The following is a 25,042-nucleotide window of genomic DNA, read 5'->3' on the forward strand; positions in this document are numbered from 1 at the left end:
GCAGAGACTTAGGAAACCACTCAAATGTACCTTATATGACAGTGCAAATGAGATTAAAAACAAAACATCTCCATTTTGTCTTTAGTTCATAGCTGGCATAGCTTTCATGAGGCAATTAATCCTGTTTTACCAAGTTCACCTGTTCCAACCAGAGGCACATTTCACGTGCCTTCTACAACTGCTTTTTCCCAATTTATGAGGAGTCATCTCAGTGGGCTCCTACTCACATTCCCTCTGAGCAGGAACCTAGGTCAGATTGTTTGCAGTCCTGATACTAACAAGATGCAATCATTCCCCACCCCTCAAAAAAATTAAAAAAATAATCACTTGGGTAATAGAACTAGAGAAAAACTACATTATTTTGTAAGCCATAAGGTGGAGCTGAAGGTCTCAGATCAGTGTGAGCACCGGTGATCTCTTTTGGGGCAGCAATCACTCCTGCCCTGTGCGCAAATTCGGATCCATGAGCAGAAGCTCACGGTTTCTGTTAGAAGCCAGGGCTCATTTCCTTTGAGATGTGATGAAGCAATAGCTCTATCTGGGATGTTCTCCTGCAACAACAAGCCAAGTTCTGGATGTTCCTGGAGAAGAGTCTTTGCTTACAGTCATCAGAAGCTCAAGGCTGATAAGGTCACCACCTTGGAAGCAATGAGACAACCAACACTGCAGTTCACATTGTTTGAACATTTATTGCAATTCAGTGTCAAAAATGTCTTACAAAAATACTGTCTGCACAGAACAGCTGTAAAAATCAGTTGAACATGCAAGGAAAGAGGAAAAAAGTGTGCAAATTTATAATGGAAGGATTTTAACCACACAATAATATTAAACAGAAGTCTTATATCAGGGATGCCTTTCACTTCATCTCTAGTTACAACTTCAAGGAAAAATAAAACAGAACACACACTCTCTTCCATATATAAGTAGGTATTTATAATTACTGTAGGTTAGTTCCTAAAGATGAGTATATTTTCTATTTCAAATTAAAATGTTCTCTTGGTAGCTGACATGTTAGCATTCTGTGCAGCACAGGATGGCTAAAGAAAGGCAAATTCCACCCTCAGCTGCCCTCCCAGGAAGAGAAGCAGCAACACTCGGTTAATAGAGGGAATTCCTCTGGTGTCAGGAGTATCTTATACTTGAGACTGCATGAGTCAACAACAAGATGGATTTGTTCTCCTAGGGCCAGATCCTGCAAAGCTGATTTGCTACCAAAAAAATCACTGGAGGAAGACACTGGATAGAAATCAGGTGCTGGTAAAGACTCAGAACCCAGAAGTCACACACTGGCAGCAGTGTGAACACCTGACCATGGTTTCAGAGCCTAGAACCAGCATCACTGTAGACAACAAAAAAGCAGCTGAGAAAGCAGCACAACAGCACACCAGAGTCCCAAACCTTGAAGGAGGGAGTGCATCTATAGCAGCCTGATCAGCCATCAGCTCCACAGGGCCTGTGCTTGTGCAAACAGGCCAGCTACAAAGAGGGGCATTTTAATTTAAAGCTATGTCTTTCTGGCAAGGTGCTGATCTACAGGGAAGATGTGCAACATGTTTGCAAGGACAACCGCAGAGGACAGTGCTGGTTTGCTGTACCAAGCAGGAGATCAGTGTGAAAAACAGATTTGTTTGCTACACCATAGGATTTGAAATGTTCCTGCTCTAAATAGAATACCAGCAACTAATGACCAAGGAACTTTCTGCGCAGGAAAAGCTGGTTTAGTACCTGTGTATGTTCTAGAAGGTGACAGCTTCACAAAAGTAATTGGAGTCAAACAGAAATGGGAATACAAACAGTTTAAAACCTGGGGCAAAGAAAAATAATATAAAATATATTCCCATATACAGAAAGTGGCAGGGTGCAATTAAATGTTTACATACAAAGCAATGTCTTCAGAGCTATACACATTTTCCTAATCACTTTACATAAGAAAGGATCTAGAAACTCCCACAATTAAAAAAAGAAAGCCAGAAAACTTAAGAGGAGGTACACACACTTTATGATCAAACTTCAGCATACCATGGTTAGTATAAAAGGCTTAAGGTATGTACAGCTGAAATCGTGCCTCTTGAAATGGCCATCACATCAAAAACCGGCCTCTTCTAGAAAGCTGAAACAAGAGATCTCTGGGATCTCTCCCTTCCTTGCATGGATCTATTTTTCCTCTTTACAGCACCATGTTATATGCTGCTGCACTAGTTAATACATCCTCTAAAGACAGTGAGATTTCCCTGGATATGCTGGCAAGAGAAAACCCCTAAGAGGAAAAATTCTTCTTTCCTAGTATAAGAAATGATGCATATCTAATGGAAATGCATCAACTAACTAGAACATGAAGTGTCATTTGAAAAGAACATTCTATTTCCAAAATACAAGTCTGTTTTCTCCTTCGCAACAGCTTTGCCACAATTGTCTTAAAGAGGTCCTTTTTGCCTGAGATCAGCCTTAAACTATCCCTCTTGGAAGCCCCTGATATCACTGTCAGTTTTGTTACTCTGCCCTCCTCAGCCAAGCTGCTGCCTTTGCACTGCTAAAATACTGATTGCTTTGTTTGTAAATGGTTAGAGTAAGGTATCTGGATGCAACAGCATTTTGTTTTAAATACAAACCCAGGAGTATGGAATTCACTGCAACATCTCCCTGTACCAGCCACTCAAGAAACAACGGGTCCCCAAAGAGACCAAGGCCATCTTTGACAATTGCTGCAGCATGAGGGTAATGATTGAGGCAGTAACTGAATAAGGCTTATTCTGTTTCTTTTTTAGTCTGTTTTGTTCTGTACAGTGGTTGCTTGGTTTGCTGCTAGTTTGGACACTGACAGCAATATCCCAAGACCTCACACAAAGCAACAGACAAGTGTCTATGCATAACAAATCATCTTCAGCACTTTGACCCTTACAGTGCTAAGAAATAAAATACACAGAAATTGAAGTTTTATAAATAGGAGCCTCAGTTGCCCATTACATCTGTTGTCAATATGACCCATGGTCTCTGGGTAGAAGAGGCCAGTGAAGGGTTGATAGAGACAATGGCTAGAGCCAAGACATTCCCAAATCACAGCTCAGTGTTGAGAATTCCCATCTTCTTATGCAAGGAATGCAGTAGCCCAGATTCAAACTTGAGCTTAAAATTCACCCAGTGTCACAATCTCACAGAAGGTAGGTGCTAAGCACAGATGCAGAGTAGGCAGAATGCTGCAGCATTTCATACCAAAGTACTGTCTCCTCCCCATCACAACAGGTTGGCTCACCATGGGTGGCAGAGGCAAAACTACAAAACAAACCAACCCTAAGAGCTGGAAACAAAATATGCCAGGAGACACCGGTCTTCTCACTGCTGGAAAAAGGAGCTACAGGACTCTCCAAATTCAGTGGCAATGCTTCACTCACTTCACTTGCAAGTTTCATTCCTTAATGTCCTCACTCACGAAGCCAGATTTCAGCCTTGTCTACCCACTTCCATCAACACAGGAAGGAAAAAAAACTGGCCTCCTTTACTCATAAACATCCCCAAACAAGCATAAGTGTATTTTTCCAAGGTAGCAGTTTTTAAATCACTTTCAGTTGACATAAGTATGATCAGGGGGCTTATGCTTCCCACAAGCAGTCAAACTGATGAATAGGGCATCAACACCAAGATAAAGCTTGTTATCCTGCATGTGTTTTCCCCTCATCTCTGGAGAGTGACAAGCTCTGGACCATGGCTAAGGGTGGTACAGGCTCACAGAACTCTCTAGAAGAACAAACTCAGGATTTGCTGTTAGGTGGCTGAAGAAGGGCAGTTCTTGTCAGCATTTTCCTTGTTTTCCTCCTCTCTTCCCACTGCTCCATCTAGAGGCAGGTTTTTTTCCCTTTTCACATCTCTTCCAAGAATACGCAAAGTGATTTAGTTTGCAAAAACACAAATACTGTCATTTTGAAATACAAACAGCTGCAGAAAAGTGTTCAAAGTCAGTTATAAAAATGTAAAAAAAGGAACAGCATATTTAACAATAATTAACTCAAGTAGTTCTTCCTGAATTGTCCTGAGTACTCCTTTTCCTCAAAATTTTTGTACATAGTCACAACCCACTAAATATTTACCCTTACGAGGTATCCTGCTTACATCATACACAGAGAAAGTGCTATACAGGAAATCTACTGGCAAACTGCAAAAACTTTCCACTGCAGGTTTTCAGATTGCTACAGATGAGTTGGATTCTTCAAGCTCCACTGTAGAGAAAAGTGAAGCATTGCATGCAACAGAGGAGACAGCCAGATCACAGCCACAGTGAAATGGCCACTTACTCTGCAGGACTGAAAATTTAGCTCTGGGTTAGGGTTAGAAAATTCCATAAAGTAGCTCAGCACTGGAAGCAGAAGGGACTAGGGTCCTTGGGTCTTGAAGAAAGAACCAAAGATATCAGTATGCTGGAAATCCCTTGCTTACCCAAGTCCTGACTGCTAAATTCCAATCACTCCCTAAGCTCCAGGGCTCAAACTCAACATTTCTGCCAGTCTTCCAGTAAACAAAAACCGCATCATTTAATGATATTCAGTGGCCCAGTTCTCCCTATATTTTATCAGCTCTAAGATGACTGAATTCACTTGACAGCAGTGGGAATACAGAGCAGTGTATATGTTGGAAAACATGGGCTTAAAAAACAGATTCTAACCTCACTTAGGATTTCAACTAGTGCAATAAACCTAATGAAGCAAATAAGAATTTACCTTGTGAGATTAAATCCAGTCCTTTGTTTCCCTATCATAGAACTTCCTCCCTTATAGATAATGCTCATCCTTTTGTCTTCTATTTTCACATTTGCATAGTCTTCCATAAAACCAACCAATTAAAAGAGGATGGAGTAAAGTCTTAGGTATTCATATGGTGCCTATCATCTAGGCATTCAAGCACTGATTAGAGCAAGAAAACTAATGTAAAGAGGTAAGCATTAATACAAGAAAAGATGCTTACTATCACAAACATTTCCCTTTAAATCATTGTACAAAATACAAAAGTTCACATTGTTACACTGGATTTTTGTTTGAAAGGTACTCAATCTATTAGAGGTAGAAAGTGGTATGTTGCGATTCTGTCTCACAAGTAGGCTAGAGTTCTATCTTAAGTATTTCAGAATGTGTCCTTTTAAAAGCACAAAAGTATTATTAAAACTTGTCACAGGGATATTTTTCATAAATATTTCTAAAATGTCATACTTATAAATATGTATGCTAAATAAAACCAGATGGAGGAACAGTTCAACAGTCCTAGCCTCATATTGCTTTCTCTCTATTAGAAACAAACCAGAAGAGTTCTCAAATGGATGCGGGGCAAATTCATTTTTAACTTCTAAAAACAAAAAATGAAGGGTTTTTTGCCCTGTATCTTGTACTCTGATGATAAAAAAGGGACTCTGTACAACATGCTGTATTCATACACCAGTCCTATGGAAGTCTGTATTCCTTAAATGCTGCATGTCAGTGAGCAACTTCACCTTTCTTCTGAGATCCTCTTGTTGCTTGACTCAGGAGCTTCAAACAAACATGAATATTTACACTATTTACAAATGGACTGTCCAAGCTCTGTGACGAAGTGTCCTGTAGGAATTGCATAAGCTGTGCTGACCCAAGATCAGAACCTGAACAAGTTGATAAACTCTTGTGGTGAAAGAGAGGTGGAGCAAGTCTCTGGGTTGTTGGCTGTGCAGGGGTGATCAGTACCCTGGGAAAGGAGAAAACAGTTCTATTTAGAGAGATTGCAGAAAGGGTGCCAAAGCATCAGCCAGCTTAGCAACGCCCCTCTGCCAGACATCCCATGTGCAAAGAGGTAGAGCAGAACCCAGAATAATAGCTCAGAACTGGGCTTAATATTTTAGGGGGAAGTCATCAAAAAAAGCAGCAAAGATCCAATTAATTCTTTGCCCTCTTCTGAGGGAAGAGCAGGTAGAGCCTACCAGCAGCTACTGGAGTTTAACTCCAGAAACATGCCTTGCATATCACCACAGTGGTCAGCAGATTTTTGTCCTGAGCCGTTTTGCAGCCATCAGCTTTCATTCCAGCTAATCCTGTTGCCAAGACCTCCACTTCCACACAGCCGGTAGAGGAAGCTGCTGGCAGTGCTAAAGTGATTTCTTGCAGGCAGCCCTAAAACATGCCCATCTTCCAACCCTCTGGCCCCAATGGACACTACTCATGTTCAAGATAAAGATATGATCTCTGAAGCACAAAGAAAAGGTCTTAATAGCTGAGGGAGAATTAAGATGTAGGAATTCCCTAGACTATGCAGGCAAACAAACTGCTACACCCTAAGCCAGTGGCAATCAGAGGAAGCACTGGATGCCCCATGGCTCCTGCCCCAATCAAGTCTGTCACAGCAGCACCTCATACCTTCCAGGAAAGGATGTGGCAGTGCCTGCACAGTTGCAGTGTATCACCATACTGCTCCTTCCGTGGGTAACACCTTATGAGCTTGAAGTACATCTTCTTCCAATCCAGCTGTCCTTTGTCAGATAAGATCAGACGTTTGCGAATCTTAGAGAAAAAAATACACACAATTACAGCAGGTCAAAAAAGCAATTTGTTCTGTTCAGCTCATGATGTTCTGTCCCTCACATATCAACCTTGCCAGTGCCATAACAGTTCCCTTGCAACACCAAGAAAGCTCTTACTTTGAAGACTTATGATCTTTTCTGAGATAAACTCTTCCTTTCTACTTATAGCTGAAAAAGCTGTAAGTATTTTCCAGATGGGAACAGCCTCATTCAATGCTATTATGAGGGTCTATTCCCACATCACCAGTTTCACTCTAGGAAGCATGAAGCTCTGGGAGCTATTTCATACTACTTTGACCACTGTTTCTGGCTGGCAGCACAGCAAGTACAGTTGAATTTAACAGTTGTAAGTGTTGAGATATTTTTCCTCTAAGAGTCAATAATTCATTGTATTAGCTTGGGAGACACCCATCACTCTTTTAGGGTTCATTAGTTGAAGAGGTTGGATTTGAATTTACTTAATAATGGAAATAACTCCTCCAGAGTAATTTCCAAAGTCAGATTCAGAGTGAGTGTATAAAGCCAAGTCAGCAGAGAAACCTGGCACATGGTTCCTGAAGTGCAGAGGTCTCGTATAAACACCCCAGACATTCACCCATAAACAAAGGGATTTCTGTTTGTTTGCTTTTAAGTTTAGATGATCCCAAATGATTACCAGTCTGCCAGAGATGTTTACACAGGTATGAAGTGGGCAGCAGCAGGGCTGTTTTCCACATACCATCCCATCACTCACAGAACAGCTCAGAGAGGATTTCTTGCTCTATAGGGCAAGAGAGTACAGCTTATGGACCACATCCACAAAGATTCTCTGCAAGGGTGTCAGTCCCTGGGACATCAGGGTGATTGCTGGAGCTTGCCTGCACGTTTTTGCTGCACACGTGGGGCAAGGAGCAACTGCAAGTCATGCAGTTGTTCCCACCTGGATTAGGATTCAAGTTCAGTGTCTGATTAATTCCTCAAGCTCCTATTTCAGGAATCATTGCTGTGGCATGTAAAACCCTTTATATAAATCATCTTCACAGCCATTCTCATGCCAGCCTATATTATCAGCTTGCTGCACATTCCTCAGATCCAAGAGACAGCCAAGTAAGAGAACAGGCAGGGCAGATTCTCTTTCTGGGGGGTAGACTCCGAACTGATGGTGGCTTGCACCTCTCCTCATACCTGCCTGTCCGTGAAGTGGTACTGGCACAGTTTCTTCCACAGCAGCCGGTCTTCACTGAGCACTTGGAGGTCAGGAGCCACCTGACCCAGGCTAACCAGGTCCCTCCCATCACTCAGTCTCTGCATGATGTTCAATTGTAAACACAACGGCAGGTCGGTGAAAGTGGTTCCTTTAAAGGCAGGCTGGAAGAGAGAGACAGATCTGAGCTCCCAGGAAGCTGAAAACCAAAGAAATCCTAGCTTGCAGCATAGCTACTGCTTTTTTAAAACTTCACACAGAGAACAAAGCAGCAGTTCCCTCTTCTAAACAAAGGAGACATTTTACATAGAAATATTTGACCTTCTGTCCCAACAGTTTGAGATAACCTGAAGGAAGAGGACATGTATCTGCAGTATGATAATTAGGAGAGTTGCAGTCCAAACCTCCTTCTCTCCTTTTTGTCCACCCCACATCCATATTTGTGAGACTCTGTTCCCTGAAGTATCATCATGAGCTTTCACAAAGCAGGACATTGGCTGTACCATGGTATCAGCTATTGCCCATCCAGGTCTCTCCACCACAAGGCAGATGGGCATTACTTCTCAAGTTCAGCTCTGGTTACACACAGTGCTGGGAATCTCATGCTCTTCTGACATGTGTTTTAGCTTATGTCATCACAGGATCTTGCTGCAACCATAGCAGTGGCTGGTGAGTACCCACAGCATGGATTCCCAGGTCACTGTTAGCAGGGCTAGCTTTTCCTCTGGGAACACTTAAAGGACCTGCCCCTTTCCCACAGCCTGCAGCCCTGGTTTTCCAGGCTGTTCAGCCACACAAAAGCAGATCCTAGCCTAAAGAGACAACAGGCACCCCCATCCACGTTTGCTTAGCCTCCACAGGGTCCAGGATTGTTTTATAAGTTCATATGGGGTACAGCTCCAGGACAGATTGACCACAACAGATCTGCATGTGCTGCACTCAGGGGACAAGGTATACACAGGAGGAAGGCATCAGCAAGGACTCCAACCTGGACTCCAGCTGCAGCTTCAAAACCAGCCCCAGCCTTATTAAGGCAAACAGCAGCGTCTAGGATTGGGCTCCAACAAAGAAACAATGTTAGACAGATGTGCCAAGTCCATCCTTTACCCTGCACAGAGATGCTGCTATTTTAAGTTGCAGAGTCACAGCACCCACCCCATCTTCAGCAGAGCTATTAACTGTTTCAAACAAGCAGCACACAGCCCACCAGCAGCAGGGGAACACTGAATGAGGCTGTTTTTAATCATGTGGTCCCATTTCCAGCCATCCCACAGCATGGGAGACTCCAGAGGAACAATAAGTAAGTCTGCACAGCAGCAGCTCTGCCTTCCCTCCAGCACCTCAGTGCCAGCCTGCCCAGAGCAGAGACACTGCCTGGTACCTGCAAGGACCAGAGGGTCTCAACCAAAACATCCATTTCTGCATCTCCACCCACTAGGCAGGCCTGACACAATCACTCCAGAAGGAGTGAACTGTCTCTGCAGTGGCCAGAGGACATTCATTTCCATGATGGCCTGGGACATTTTTTGGGGTAGGAAAAATACACTGGATCCCTGGATCATGTCCCACTGCTCTTCCTTTTTTGGAAAGAGCAAATTTTGCATTCTTCTGTACTTTGTCTACATATAAGCTTTGCTAGGGTACAACAGGCAAGAGTAAGCTCAGAGACTCCTGGGTCAAAAAAATCCAAGAAACAACCAAACCCAAAGCTCATACTTTTCTCTTTCTGAAAAGACTTGTGTGACTCAAGCAAATCTTTACAGGTTTTCTGTATCAGGCCAAAAGCTTATCTGTTACTACTTTTCCCTCAGTACTTCTTTCCAGAACTTTTCAAGCATTACTTTTTTTGGAGAAAGAACACAGATTAGACTAGAACAGATCAATGTGCTGTCATTTTCTGGACAGAAGTGGCTCTTTAAAAGCAGCTGCAGCACATATAATACTTTGCAAAGTTGTTTGCTTGTTTTTTGGTTTTTTTTAATTATTTAGGGTCTTGTATGTTGCAAGACATTTCCCCCTTTAGAAACACCACAAGTTCACTGCACCATAAATAATTGGGTGCACAGAGCTGAGCTTCTTCCTTTCTCTGAATTCATCTGATTTTGTTCCAGCTTGAACTGAAGTTATCTTCAGTGGTATGAATTTTTTTGCAAGGTATACATCTATTTTATTTACTTTAGAAAAAGTATCTGCAAACCAACACAAGTAGGTGTAAAAGGTGTTTCCTTTCACAAGCAATGTTTTGGTGCACTTTTGTCTGACTAGGTAGAGTTCTTCTGGACTACAAGGGAAACACCAACACAGGTATCAGCATGGGGGGAAAGCATTAGCATTTCAGTGGAGTAAGTACCCATTTGAGGTAGAAGTATATATATATAGTTCTTGGCAACTTATTCTTGATATCCCTGCTTGAGCAGAGGGGTTTGACAAGATGACTTGCAGACATCTAATCCAATATCAAACCTGCTATGAAATGGAACAAGTTCAGATTTGATTCCCATGTAAAGGCAGTTTAGAAATTTATCATCTAACACATCCTTCCCATTCCCACAGATGCTGTTAAAAAAATCAGATTTTGTGAAAGCAGGACTCATCCAGCTGGAACAGGTAACTCCAGACTACTGGAAGAATCCTTGGTATTTTCAGCCAGGAAGCATGAAGTTATGCAACTGTTTGAAAATTTGCATTTAATTTATAGATTAAGCAAATCCAAAAAACCTCAAGTCTCTGATAAATGAGTTTTGAAGGCAATTGCTCAATTTGAGAAAGCTCAAGTTGACTTTTCACACTGAGGCCTGGCCTCTGAGGACTGAAGAGGGGGAGATGGTTTTCTGCCCAGTTGTGTTCACACAGCACTTCACAACCGTAATGAAGTCAAGCTACAGTCTGTGACCAGTAACCCCGAGCATGATCCTGGGTTATGTACATTGAGTTTGAATTAAGGGAGTCAAGTAATGCTAGGAATGCATCCAGATATTTTGGCAACTCCAGGTCCTTCCAGTCTGTCCTTGCAGTGGGAGTAGAGTGGGAAGCAGTCACCCAAATGAGAGCCGTTAACACAAAAAGGTTTCATGATAGAGACAATATTTTTAGCTTTCAGGATTTAGCTTACCCTGGTGATCTGAATGTTGTTCAATTGCTGCTGCCAGTGGAGAATGCTCTCCATCCTGTGCACCCACATGTTGATATTTCCAACCAGGACAGACTTGCCAACCCGTTGAACTAACGTGCAGAGGGATGTGTAGAGGGTCTGCAGCAATTCCCGTATTAGTCTGATGTTCTGCTGATCTTCAAGGACTTTGGAAGAACAGGAAAGGTTAAAAATGAGAATTGTCAAAATCCTTCTCTGAATCTACATGCTTCTCAGGCTAGTCAAGTTACTTGCTTTAATTTCAAGGGCCAAGAGAGCCAGCCTGTGCTTTTCTTTTTAGAGGAAAGCACTTAAACTAGCCAGTCACAGCAGGTTAGACAGCAGATGGAAAGAGAGCCTCCCAAGATAAGCAGATGAGATCTGCAGCACTTCCCATTTCCAGCTGCTGGCAACCAGCCAGTTTTCCCCTCTGATACTGTGCAAGAAGTTATCTATGTGCACCTCTTCCCCATCTACCCCAGCTAATGTGCATTTCTCATGTTTGCTGTCAATGCCCAGGCTTCAGGGACAGCTGAACATCCATGAGGGAAGTGCCACATCTCGTTCTCCTGAACAGGTGAAGACACCCCTCCAGAGCAGTGGGAGCCCCTCCAGAGCAGTGGGAGCAGCAGGTACAGCACACTGCCAACAAGGCGGTAGCACAGACTGCAGATATGCCCAACTCAGGGCAGGAGCAGCCACATCTGCAGTCAGAAATAGGAGACTCAGTAGGATGCAGAAGGGGTGGGTAGTGAGGAAGGCTGGCAAAGGAGGAGGCACCTCTCAGATACCTACTGGACTACAGACACCTCCTCCCTTCCCCCCGAAGTCCTTCACTGAGGGAAAAGAAAGCAGAACTGCACTATAGAAATAAGCAGTGGTGCCCCTCTTTACCTATTTTGCATTGCCTGACTATTCTCAAGGATGTGGTTCACCAAAGTATATCAGATTAAATCAGACTCCCACTCACTGTTTCTGTTTCTTACCTTTCTGAACCACTTTTTCCAAAATGTTCATGTAGTTTTTCTGGGCAATGCCACTCAGTGACGTCAGCTGAGACTTTGCTATCAGCTCCAACAGCTGTGGGTAAAAATAGAAGTTGCAAGCCTTAGAGCACAGAGATACCTTTCTAATCTTAACTCCTAGTCACATGACACAGCAAAACAGTCCAGAGACTTGTTTGCTACTTGAAAATAAAAAGGAGACAGAACAACAGAGCAAAGTAATGCAAAGGGAAAGGACAGCAGAGGCCAAATAATTAAACTCGCATCAAAAGAGGTAGGGGGAAAAACAGGCATTTTAACTATTTTCAGTGTGGGGGAGAGGGAACTTGATTTCATGGTTCAGAGATGCAGAGAAACCACAGCGGTGCTTGGACTGACAGCCGCTATTCACACCAAGGGAACGGCGAACCGCCAACGTCACCATCCCTCACTGGGGCATAAACAAGCAGTGTCATAAGGGAACACGAGCAAATGCCTGTTTGGATGGGGATATTATTGACAGACCATTAATGAGAATCAGACTCCACAATTTACGTCAGCTCCTGGGTTGCATGGGTTTTGTCAGAGCACTGTCACCACGACAGAAAGGTTAAGTACTGTAGGAAGAACAAAAATCCTCCCCACAAAAACCCCTTCTCTCCCAAAGTTTCCTCCCATGTTCAGCTCCAGCTACAATAACAAATCACCTTTCCCTGTCTGTCCTGTTTACTTGTCAACCTCCCCTAATGAAAGTCTTGCTTTTACTTTTGATTAGAATTTACTTCCCATCACTGACCTCCTGACTCTTGAGCAAGCTAAACAGTGAATTTGGGCCACAGTTGTTGAAGGAAGCATTTCCCACAGGGAAGGATGCTCTCTCTTCCCTGCCTCTATGCCACAAGAACAGTTGGGGAAGTTTCCTATGGAACATGCTCTGCAGAACATGTGGCCTGTGATCTTGCAAGCCTTTCTCCCTTCCCCCAACATTATATAAATGCACAGACTGCCCACATGTCAGTCCATTTGTTTTGGATGTACATAGCCTTCTGTTTTAATTTAGAAAGGAAAAACCTTTTATGCTACAAATCAATCAACACATTGCCGCATGACCAGTTTATTAATCCTTTATCATCTGCAGCTCCAGTATCCCATTGCTGGCACCACAGAGTCCAGAGAAGGTGCAACTACTTGTGTCAAGTAATTAAGATGGCTTTTGACTAGACTTGATAAGTCATGAGCTGAACTGTTTGCCCTGCTATAGGAATGACAGGAATGTATCCAAAAAGTCACCGGCAGCTTGCCATGAAGTGGGAGCTGAGGGAGAGGTATTACTACAGCCTGCTCTGCTCATCTGGGGCAGCAGCATGTGACTGCCACTTCGGAGCAGTCAAGTCCCCTCCAGTGACCAATATCTTCTTCTGTTTAATATCCAGGCCAACACCACCATCAGATGGCTTTGAGTTTACATTCTATTAATATCTTGTACCTCACATGACCAAAAAAAAAACCCCAAGACGAAAAAAGACCTGCACTAACTCCTGTCAAGGGCAGGCTGCTTATTTTCTTGGCTTGTTTGGAGGAAACAGTAGATGCAAGAGAGTTGGGTAACAGTTGGTACACAAGCATCAGTGGATTTTCTGGCTATATCAGCTAAATGAGACCACAATAACTAAATACTCCTAAAAACAAGGCAGCTTGCAAGATACCTGAAAAGCTTATAAAAGGTCTTTTTCCATTTTTTGAAATACTGGATGAATAAGTAGGGGAAAACCCAACCAATGTCCCACGTAGTCTGTAATACTCTGTTACCCTAAACTGTTTAGCCTTCAGACCTTTGATTACAGTGATCAATTTGCCAGACTCCATCTGTACACTGCCACACATGCACCCAGATCAGCTTGTCTGTGCATAAACAACTGCTGTCTCCAGATTGCACTGTTGTGGAACTGGCACAGAGACAGCTTTCTCCAGGTCGGGCGTTAGCAATATTGTGCCCATTACTAAAAACGCCAAAATGCATGCAGTGATAAGCATCATGTAAAGTAATACCAGAGGAGCTGGACACCAGGGCTGCTCTTTTTGAAGAATAAGGATAAAAATCTCAGTTCCTTGAAGAACACTAAACTGGTACAAAATTTAGCTGAAAGAACCGATTCAAATTTGTCCTGTCTGTGTTTATCAAGGTTCAATTTATGTTCAGTGAACCAGCTCAGATATCATGTGTCACCTCCCTTCTCCTACAGCAATAAACACAGGATGAAATTCCATATGAAAACTATGTTGTGAATACTTCTAGGGCTACTCCACTCCCCAGGGACGGTTGACTGAAGCAACTAGCTAGTCCTCCAAATCAAAAGACACTTATTCTCCTGTGCTCATCTCATATAATACACAAAAACCAGGTAAGCAGTACAGTTAATCTGTGCCCCACATGCCTCAATGCACTGAGGGTCCTTTAGTGTTGGCACAGGCCATGAGTATGGTCTCAGTTAATGGATTGCCAAATTAGGGTCTAGAGCAGTATATTAAAAAAAAAAATCAATGTTGTCACTTGCATAATATAGACTAAAGCAGACCAATGAATTCAGATTAATGCTGAGTAGGGTAAAAAGACTGGAGAGCTGCAAGCATGTGTTATGATGTGGCTGCATTAAGTCCAGCCCACGCTCAACTGAGAGGGACAGATGGTAGGAGAGAGTGCACAGGAAAAGGTTAAGAGCAATTTTAAAAGGTCTGCTTTTCAAATACACTAAGTAATTGCATTCCAGCTGATTTTAACTGGAGCTGGGAAGCCTGCAACACCTCTGGAAAACACAGCATTAGATCCAAATTTACTCTTTCAGCTCCTCAGAAGCAGAGAAAAGTGACCTGGTAGCTCCACTAAAAAAATCCTTCCCTATTTTGTTTGCTATGAGAGGTTTGCCAGATCTATAGAGAAAAGAGATGCAGTGAGCTATCCCAGAGCCTCTGCAAAGCTGGCAGGAGGCAGCATCTTCCAGCAGGGCAGTAACCTGCTTACTTGCCCTGAGTGCAGTGGGGCTCCTGCTCAAATCCACCAGCCACCCGTGTGGAGCAGGCAGCACCACAAAGCCTCTCAGCCTCAGCAGCAGAGCAGATCCTCCTCCTCCTCCCATAAGCACAAGGTAAAAAATAGCAAACAGAACAGTGCCATGTGGCAGGGAAGTAGGGCCTCTGTGTCAGGGCCATGAAAACACTGCTGTGCACCCATGACTACTGCGTGCAGCGATGCTTAGACCTGCTATAGCCAGATGGCATTTTGGCTCGTTCAACCCAGGGGTGTGTAGGCAATCCATACCCCAAATAACCACTGCTGGGGCTTACAGCACACAGAGCCAAAAATCCTCAGCAGTCCTGCTGTGCTGAGCAGGACAACACAACCTTGACTCAAGAAGGGAAATGCTCTGTAGTGATTAAAATCCCAAGTCTTAAACTACTGAAGTGCAAATTCCCCACTGAATACCTCAAAAGCCAGCTATATGAGAGCTGGACTGCACCATGTGGGGATCAGTAAGGTCCCAATGGTTGGGCATGTGACGACTCCACATCTGCACTGCTTAGGAAAAATGAAAAATTCCTCCTCCAGCCTATCTTCTCTCACAGCCCTTCACTTTCAGTGGCTGAAACATCACACTGGCAGTCAGCTGACAGGTGGAGCAAGAGCAAGGCAAGTTATAATGATTTACAGTGCAGGTGCTGACAGATCTCCATAAGATAGCATCCAGCTGTCCATTCTTTCAGGACAGCATAAATCCAGGACTCCTGAAACTAACCTCTATTACAACTTACAAGGCAAATTTAAAAGACTACTTTAAAAGGCTGCACACAACCTAGATCATGTTATTTTAGAAGAGTTGTGCCCAACTTAACCTGACCTAAGCTTTTATGATCAGAAACATCACCTTCCCTCAAGACTACACAACTATCAACTTCAGAAATCTCTTTCTGAAGAAGCAGCCTGCAAAACCTGTAATCTGAACACAGTGTTCCTGAAGGAAAATCAACTTCTGGGCTGCAGGCACCTTTGTCTCTGCTCCCATTAATTATGCTTACAGAATGCTTCCAGTCTTTTCATTATATCTCTAAGAACAGAGAAACCAGGGCTGCTTCAGACCAACAACAGTTTGGGTTCTCTGGGTCAATCACACACTTCCTTATTAGCCCAGAAAAGGGAACACTGATTGTTCTGTAACATGTAAGCAGATGCACTGATTTCAAGTATCAGCAAGGACCAAGTCATAGCACCAATACCTGTAACTCAGCACTTCCAGAGCTGTACCAGCAGACCATCAAGATAAGACTGATGCTAGAGGAAAATTTCTTCTGCTTCACTTACATGGACTTACTGGCTCCAGCTGATGGTATTTGCCCATGAAAAAAATACCTGCTAAGCTTCTTGCAGCTCATACCTCCAACCCCAATTGAAGGAGGTGCCCATTTTATCTGTGCACCATAAAAACTCCAAGAACTTAGTTTGGGTATATCTAAAGCAGAAACTTCTGTGACAAGAAAGCAAGCACCAAAACCACTTATGCACTCTTCCCTTAAGTTCAGAAACACAAGTTGATGTTAAGCCTGAAAGCCCATTTTGCTACCAGCAAGTGATGCAGCTTATGTCTCTACAGGGCAAGCTTAGGCATAGCCAGCAAAACCTCAAACCCGCAGCAGTTTCCTTTCTTCCCCTACTGACATCATATTCTTCCCCAGCCTCCAAATCCAAACTCCCCTCCTTGAAAAGCATTTGCTTGATGAATTAGGTAGCATACATTAATATCAGATACCCTGAGCAAGGAATAAAACTAGAGAGAAAAAGGAAAGGAAAGAAAGGGGAAAAATGTTTTGCCTGCCAATATTCAAGGCATTCTCCAGATTGCCCATCCATGTGATCTAGGAGGCCTGAGACTTGCAAAGGACCATAAATATGATCCATATCTAGGGAGAATGGAGTAATTTAATGAGTAAATCTGGCATATAAGGCATTTTATGAACTACTATTCACTGGAGACTTGGCTGGTACAAGCCTTTCATTTTAAGAAGTCAGTTTTACTGTTTGATCCATGGTACCAGGTTTAAGATCTTCTTTAAACTGCCAAACTACAAGTCAACTTCAATTAGAAAGCTTCATACTTCTCAATAGTACTGTATCTGTAAAACTACTGGGGGAATGCTACTCATAAAAGCTCAGAAGAGATAACTTGTAGAAACAAGGACATGTGTCTGCTTCCATAGTTTTTAAAACTGTTTTTGATAAAAGCATCCTCAATGTGCTGTGTATGAAATCCTCATGAGAAAAAGAGGTCAGCTTCCTCACCAGATCAAACTGACTTCACTGAAATTTAAGTTTGTTCTTAAAAAAAAAAAATAGTGGGACTTCTGTTCAACCACTGCAGTCCCATATGAGACATCTATCACGTTGGGCCAAGCAGCAGAAGCCCATCATGTGCACAGCATGACCTGTGGCCATGTGTAGCAGAGGTCTTTGGAGTTCTTCACTGTCATAAGAGTCTGCCAAAGGGATATCTGCAGCACTAAACAAGTTTTATTTTACATTCCTTCTTTATATTTGACTAAAGGGTTATGGCCTTGGCATGAACTGTTCCTTCTCCAGTAATCCCCCTGAAGATGACCCGGCTGTGTGTGTATATATATCTCCCCAATATCAAGAAACACTGACTACCTCAACACTGGTGATCACACAAGCAGGAAAACAAGTTGCCCCAAGATTAGCAGGGCTAGGACAGCCTGAGTTTACATGACTTGGATCCTGCTTCGACTCCTGCAGAATCCCCACTCCCTCTACCACTCCAGTAGGGGGACATCCAAGTGACTGCCCTTCCTACACAGCCAGTGGGTCATCACCCCCGATGCTTGTACCCTTCCCAGGGTGACAGAGGTTTCCACAGTGACTTGTCACCTAGACAACCTAGGTGAACAAATAAAGGTAAACCTGCTCCGATAATTTCTTCCTTAGAACTTTAAGACACTTGACTCAAAGGGAAAGCAATACCACTGTTGCTTGCTCCAGAACCTAACACCTGAACAGCTGTTGCCTCACCAGTGATCAGCTGCTCACAAGACATGAAAAGGAGCTGGTCATAAACAGCCTCAAGTAAATAACTTTCTAAACCTTATTGAATTCCAAATCTTGCTAAGCATTCTGAAATTCAAGATCAATTTGCAGATCACATGCAGGTAAACATACAAGTATCCACAGCCCTCAGGACAGTAGGTCCCCCAACCACTACCACCTCCTTGGCCATCCCAAGCCAAAAGAGAAGCCCTGACCTATTATACAAAGCCAGAGATGATGGGAAACTTGAAGCTGATGACTCCTTTATTAACTACTGTTGTCAGGACTAAAGTGTTTCACCCACTGAAACCACTGCCAATCACAAAGGATTATGAGCAACTGATCCTTAACAGAGAAGTTAAGATCAGTGCCACCAAGAGCTCAGCCCATCCACTCACTCCCGAAATGCTCAGCTCCCCTTAGTTTCTCCTCTACCACCTCAACGGAGACAAAGCACCACAGACCTCAGACTGGAGCTTTCAGTGCACTGCCCTGTGGCATCTTCAGAGAGCCCATGTTCTTTCACAGAAGCTGAACTGTAAATTCAGGAGTCAGAAGCCAAGCCTTCTGGGTTTCAAAAGTGAATGACGCAATTGAAAAGTAGAAGGAATGTTGGGCTAAGGACAGCTCATCTTCCACATTATAACCGCTTTCCTCCCTTTCCATTTTAATAAACTAAAGACAAGATTTGGGCATCTATCCACACACAAAACTTCCATGAATTACTTCATGCAGAAAAGTTTAACACTCCCACTTGCACGCCCAGACATCTCTTCTTTGCTAGTGCTTCCCATTATCCAACTGGTGCTCAGTTCAGAGCCTGCACCACAATCCCATCAAAATAAACCCTGCATTTTGACTCACCCTCACGACATAGTTGAATCGCCTGGAATCCAGGATAGCACTGGAGAAGTCAAGTCGGTTGAAGGCTTCCCCCAAGGTGCAGTAACCATGACGCTGAAAAGAAAAAACACTCTGGGTCATGTTTTGGCAGACTTGAGTCCAGACAGCACTAGGCAGACCTGACCCAGAGCAACTCGATTTAGCAAAGCTGATGGGTACAAACCATGGGAGCAAGCTCACAGCCAGAGGAGGCAGGCCTGGCTCCTGCTGAGCTGCACTTACTGACATCAAGAATGGGCACAGCTCAATGCAGATTGTGGTAGCTTCCCAAGAGAGACCCATGCTCTGCTCATGACCCATGAATTTACGTGTGAGAATGAGCCACACATTCCTGGGGTTCAATATATAGTGTGAGTTCAGAGCAGTCTCTTCTCTCCATGAGGGCAAGTGAGCCCTTGTGATAAATTCCAATGATTTTCCATGTTAGGACTGTACTGGGTGAAAGCCAAGAACAGTATTATGGCTTGGCCTGCAAATGGCTGTTTTTTTTAAATGAGGGAAGCAAACAAGTCATATTTTAAACACACGTACAAAGCCTTGTACATCAAGCACTGGATCCCTGATAGGGGCTTAAAAATCATTACTGAAATTCCAACCACAAGCCAGATCTTCCACTTATCTCTTAAGAGCTTCTGCTGATTTATATCAGCACAAGATTTTATACTTGTAATAATCAGTAGAAAAGAGGACAAAACCTATAGACACACTCACCTCTTTTGTGCTTCCCTTGTGAACATAAATCCACTTCTCCTGATGGAAATCTGTTTGGACAAAGATATTTCACTCAGTTAATCTTCCACCTCAGAGGGCTCTATCTCTGTTCTGCTCATAACACTCACTGTCTTTTAGTATAAATTATTTTGTTTACACCACCACACTTGAAACCAAATCTAGCAACTTGCTGAGCTCCTTTGTTTCTATACAGCTTCATTTGAGACTGTAGCCCTAAGCCTCAGAAAAGGCTTCTGTTTCATGGACACAGTTCAAGACTGTAAATGTTTAATATGCCAGCCACAGATATACCATAGTACCTCCTCTTCTTTGGTCCCAGACAGTAAGCATGGCTGACAGCCAGGTTTTGTTGTTATTGATTTTATTAACTATTTATTACCGTGGTTACAGGCTTGGGATTGTATGTCAAATGTGAAGTTGAGCAAAAATGTCATGAGACACCAGGCATGTAAGAGAGAGCTTTTAGCAGTGAGGTCAGGCTCAGAGGAGCATGCTTATGCTTGCAGCTAACTTGCTAAAAAAGAAAAAACTATGTGGGACCAAAATTTTCCCATTTCTAATTGCTCCTCCCTTCCATCAGAATGGGAGTTGTCCCATCCATTCCCCAAAATAACTTCCCAATACCCAGGATACACTGCTAACTCTGTTTGCAGAAGAGCCTGTACTATAAGCAGTTATGCCACTCAGTCCTTCTCCCACTCCATTTTCACATGGGCTTTTGACCCTGCTTCCACCATACACTGGCAATTTAACTGCTAGCATAAAATAAATTCTCCTCCCCACCCTGCTGGAGTCCTTTCCATAAAGAAAATATTGAGCTGCTAGAGCAACCTGTAAATTAATGAGCTGAAGCTATGGAATGTACTCCTGCCTGGTACTGTAAGTCCAAGGACAGATCCAGTCTCAGTTACAGGCATGCTGACCCTGTACCAAGCCCTTTTTAATGGTAGGTCACAGCAGAATCCAGCCAAAAACTGTCATGGTAACATTTGTTTGTTCAGAGAACTGAATACACTGAGGGGCCAACTTTTGGCAACAGTTTCCAAAATCCTGGGGGATGCACAATGAGTTAATAGCAGTGTGGGAATTGTAACTCGTTTCCTCTGGGTATGTTTACATTTGTAGCCTTCACATGTAACTCCAGTACCAATATTGCAATCAGCCCAGTGCAGACCTCACTGTCCCTGCAGGCTCCCTTGGGTCCTCCCCCAGGGCCCCATCTGAGACCCCGCTGCTCACTGTGCACACAGAAAGACTTCAAGCCTTCTATTGTTTTGAGAGAGCTGAAATCTTATTTCATTTTTCATGCACTCCGAACACAGAGATAGGATCAAAGCTTATATTCAGGCTTGTAGCCTCCAGTAACAGATTAGTGCTCAACATGCATATGGAAGGAAGAATAAATTTAGCCTCTTGTGCACAAGGAAGTCTACAGGGGGAAAATACTGGAACTGGTTCATTTGAATGTACCATAGGAAAAAATTACCCTCCTGACAAACAAATGACAAAAAACTGAGCACAACAAGCACAACTCCTCAGAACAGGGATTACTAACAGGGGCATAAATCTTCATGTTAAACTGCATCCAAGTCCTCTACTTAGGTCAAACACAGGCACAAAGCCCTTCAAGACTCTAGAAGGCTCCTCATGCACTGTGCAAAAAACAGATAGGAAGCATTTTCCATTCTTCTGCAGAAACTTTTGTTTTAAAAGAAGTCCAAAAAAATTCTTACATTGAGTCTTGGCTTTGTTATTCAGCAGATCTTTTTTTCTCTTCTTGGCAGCAACATCATAGTTTATGCTGTTGAAGAGATTCTCTTTGTTGTGATCATCTTTTTTACAAAAGCTGTGAATGACACAAAACAAGGATTCTGTTTATTTCTGCGTTCTATTGAACACTTTCCTGCAAGGAGAGAAAATACACAGGTTTTTATTGTGGCCTCCAAAGCTGCCCAAGAAGTAGTCTGCACACAGTTTTAGCATCCACTAATGGCATTTTTAAAGGAACCTCTGGTGCCTCAGTTCTGGGCTAGCCAAGATACCCATGACAGGAACAGAACACAGATTACACAGTTAGTGCTGGGACACAGCTGACCAATGTTCTTTTCCACTCTTTAACCTATTTCTATCCTTAAGTAACACCATATCCTCCTCGCGTAGGTAGCAGACTGCTCTGAGCCAGCCAGACTGCTACGGAAGGACATATTTAGACATCCCTGAAGACATATATGTACTCAAAATATTTATTAACAAAAGAGTTCCCACAAAACACTATTTCAAGTTTACTGGAAAAGCTTAGCTGAGGTTCAGACTTATCTGATGGTTTTCCAGGCCTCGCATAGCAGTGACTACACAGGTTAACAGTTAGGATCTCTTGTCCAAGACTGCCCATTGCCTGTTTCTGCTGTAACTGTATTATTAGTGAAGGGACCTATAACCCCTTATAATGAAAGGCTACTTATAAAGAGGCTGTGCATCAACATCCCCACATTCTGCAGACCTGCAAATCAGCAGATCCAAGCCACAAGTCGAAACTGAGAAGTCTCTGGGCAGCCACGGCACTGCTGCAGAGATCCCCAGGGTGGCAGGGGAGGGCAGCACCACCAGCAGCTCTCAGCAGAGGCCCAGCACACAGCCTGCTGCCCAGAGCTGCAGGGTGCCTCGCATGTGCCAGGGAGAAGACAGGCCATGCATCCAGGAGAACAAAACAGAGCTGTGCCCATTTCTCTAGCAGCTTGCAAGGGATGAAACATGGCTATCTGCAGGCCTAAACCCAAAGAAGAGTCCCAGGCACCTCACTGCACCTCTCAGCTGCTGTGGCTCAGACAGTCCTGGAGCTCTGACAGGTGCCAAAACATGCTACTGCTGCTTGCAACCCTGGACAAGCTTCCTCTGAGACAGTCACAAGGACCCTTACAAAGCCAGGAGGCTTCCTGGACAGGCCATGTGTTTACACTGCTTAGTCTCAAAACCCAAAGATGAGCACCATACCAAACACACCTCTCACAGCTATTCAGCACAGTCTTTTGCAAAGGAATGAAACCTGAGGGACAAGACTTCTTGTTTCCCCTGTTCACTGGCTGTCTGCATGGCCACACCACCAGCATACACAAAAGTCAAATAACCAAGTCAGAGTTTCATCCCCAGAAGGAAACCCAGATTCCCTCTGGCATGATCCAGATGGGCGTTCTGGTTTGGCACCTGCACATGCCCCCAGAGGAGGGAGAAACTGCTCCCAGTTTCAGAACACCATGACCCTCAGCTCCCCCCTCCCATGCCACATCCCCCTTGCAGGGCATCTGAGCTGGGGAGAAGGCACCACTGCTGTTGGGCTCCACCACAACACTGCAGAAGAGGAAGAGCTGCAGCATTGAAGGTGAACAATATTCACAGAAACAACAGTTTGGGGAACCAGACACTTCTGCCAGCTGCAGCTTGCTCCAAACCACCCAAACCTGAGAGCAGAACATCTCAGCTGCTCATGTACCCCATCCATGCTGCTTCCTGGTGGGGGGACCAAAACCTAAGAACAGAATATGGCAGCAAGGAAGAAGCTGTATTGGAATATCCAAACTCATATTTTATCATGGTTGCACAAAATCAACAGGGAGTCAGGTTAACACACCCCATGCAGTGGCAGAATATGACCCCAAGAGCACAAGATGGATCTGCTTTAAATCTCATATGTCAACAGCACACCCTTGCCTGTTGACTTCCTACTGAATGACTCTGTAATCTGAAACCACCATAACAGCAGCAGTGGACGAAGCCAGCATGGGAGGCAGATTATTTCCCTGTTTATGTACTGCCAGGTTTCCACACACTTCTCCAGGGCATCTTGACAGGTTGAACAGTTGGGCACCTGGACCTTGCACTGCAAGGACCTCAGCCCGGGGTCAATATGTCACCTCCCTGCTTTTAAATGGGAAAAGGAATGTATAAACCCATGCTAAACACAGTATTCCCAACACACTACCACCAGCCAGACATCTTTCTACCTATTTGCAAATTACAAACCTAAACTTGATTTTTACTTACAGTTTACATGAAAGAGCAGGAGATACCTGCTACAATAAGTCTCCTTGCACAATAACATCATCAGTGGCTCACAGCAAATCCCTTCTTGCTCTGAGACCCTTTGCCATGGGCATTCCTGACCCATCCCTAGGCCTGGTGGCAGCAACCCCAATCCTGGCAGCACACAGCTGAGGGGAAGATGCAGCTCTGTGAGAAAAGTTTGGCTTTGACAGGAGCGATCTTGCTCGAGCCTATGACACCCACGCGTTGCAAAGCTTCCTGCCCGCACCATCTTGGGGGTTTGTTGATGTTTTGCAGCCAGATTAGTCAAGCAGCACGTAAGGTACATTACTCATGGCCTGGGGAGGATTTATGGCTTCAGACACATCATCCCTCCCAGCCCGAGACCGGGAAGCCCCGAGCAAGGTTGTTTTTGGAGGGGGAGGGTGGGCAGCCACCTCCAGGGCCCCCAGGAGAAGCTGAGCGATGCTGCCGGGGCACAGCCCTCCGGCCGCGGGACAGGTGAATGCTTCGTCTTTTCCTCGATTTTTCGGCACACTCCACAGTCGTAAGGACAGCCCGGCCGCCTGGGCATCAACAGCCCCCGTGGGCTCAGTGAACCCCGCTCGGAGCTTCCTTTAGAGCCGGAGGGGCCGCCGAGCCCTTCTGCCGGCAGGGCCGGGGTCACCCACACAACGCCGCCGCTCCGCCGGCACCGGAGGGTCCCGGAGCGAGGGCCCCGTCCGCCCTCACAGCCCCCCCGCCCGGCACCGCGCCCCCTGGCGGCACCGCCCGGCAGCGGGGAAACCGCGCCGCCGCCGCCGCTACCTGCTGATATCGCCCACGAAGCCGCCGCTCTTCTCGTCCAGGAAGCGCGTCCAGCCGTCGGCCGTCTTCACCCAGCTCTGCCCGGGGGAGCGCCAGTCCTGCCCCAGGAACGGCATGGCGACGGCACGGAGCGGGACCAACACCGGCACTGGGAGCGACGGCGGCGACTGGAGCGGTACGGGGCAGAGCCCGGAGCGGCGCGGGGCAGTACCCGGAGCGGCGCGGGGCAGAGCGGAGCAGTACCCGGAACAGCGGCTGGAGCGGTGGGGTGGCTGCGGGCGCGCTCCGCGCTATTTATGTGGCGGCGGCGGGCGCGTGTTGCCGGAAGCGCGGCCTGGCCCCGCCCCCCCGCACGTGGCCGTGTTTATCGGGGCAGGCCCCGCCCGCGGGGCGGAGGGGGCGGGGCCAGCGGCGCTGCGCGCGCCCGGCTGAGCGCGCGGCCGAGCCCCGCGCTGTCAGCGCTGAGTGCGGAGGAGCGGAGTGCGGAACACAAACAAACGTAAAAATAATGTGGGATGCGTATCTCAATGCCAAACATGGCCCCCATATTCGAGTTATTGGTACAAAATATAAATATTGATCCAGGCATGTTTTCGTAGATTTATAGATATGCTTTAGGTACTTATGTGTTGCAATATTGTAACGTGTG

At 44.8% G+C, this 25,042-nt stretch overlaps 1 protein-coding gene across 1 annotated transcript; it reads right to left on the minus strand.

Annotated features, from left to right (window-relative positions):
* Positions 1-669: 669 nt before the first annotated feature.
* On the minus strand, positions 670-24,697 carry FBXO32 (F-box protein 32). The gene is made up of 9 exons (XM_033062311.2): positions 24,394-24,697; positions 21,282-21,394; positions 19,528-19,577; positions 18,778-18,870; positions 11,829-11,922; positions 10,825-11,009; positions 7,694-7,876; positions 6,366-6,509; positions 670-5,700 (listed from the first exon to the last, which is right to left on the minus strand). Exons 1-9 carry the CDS (start codon positions 24,507-24,509, stop codon positions 5,611-5,613), a joined length of 1,068 nt encoding a protein of 355 aa, XP_032918202.1. The 5' UTR covers positions 24,510-24,697; the 3' UTR covers positions 670-5,610.
* Positions 24,698-25,042: the final 345 nt, after the last annotated feature.

Source organism: Catharus ustulatus, chromosome 1 (assembly GCF_009819885.2).
Source record: "Catharus ustulatus isolate bCatUst1 chromosome 1, bCatUst1.pri.v2, whole genome shotgun sequence".
Lineage (NCBI taxonomy): Eukaryota > Metazoa > Chordata > Aves > Passeriformes > Turdidae > Catharus > Catharus ustulatus.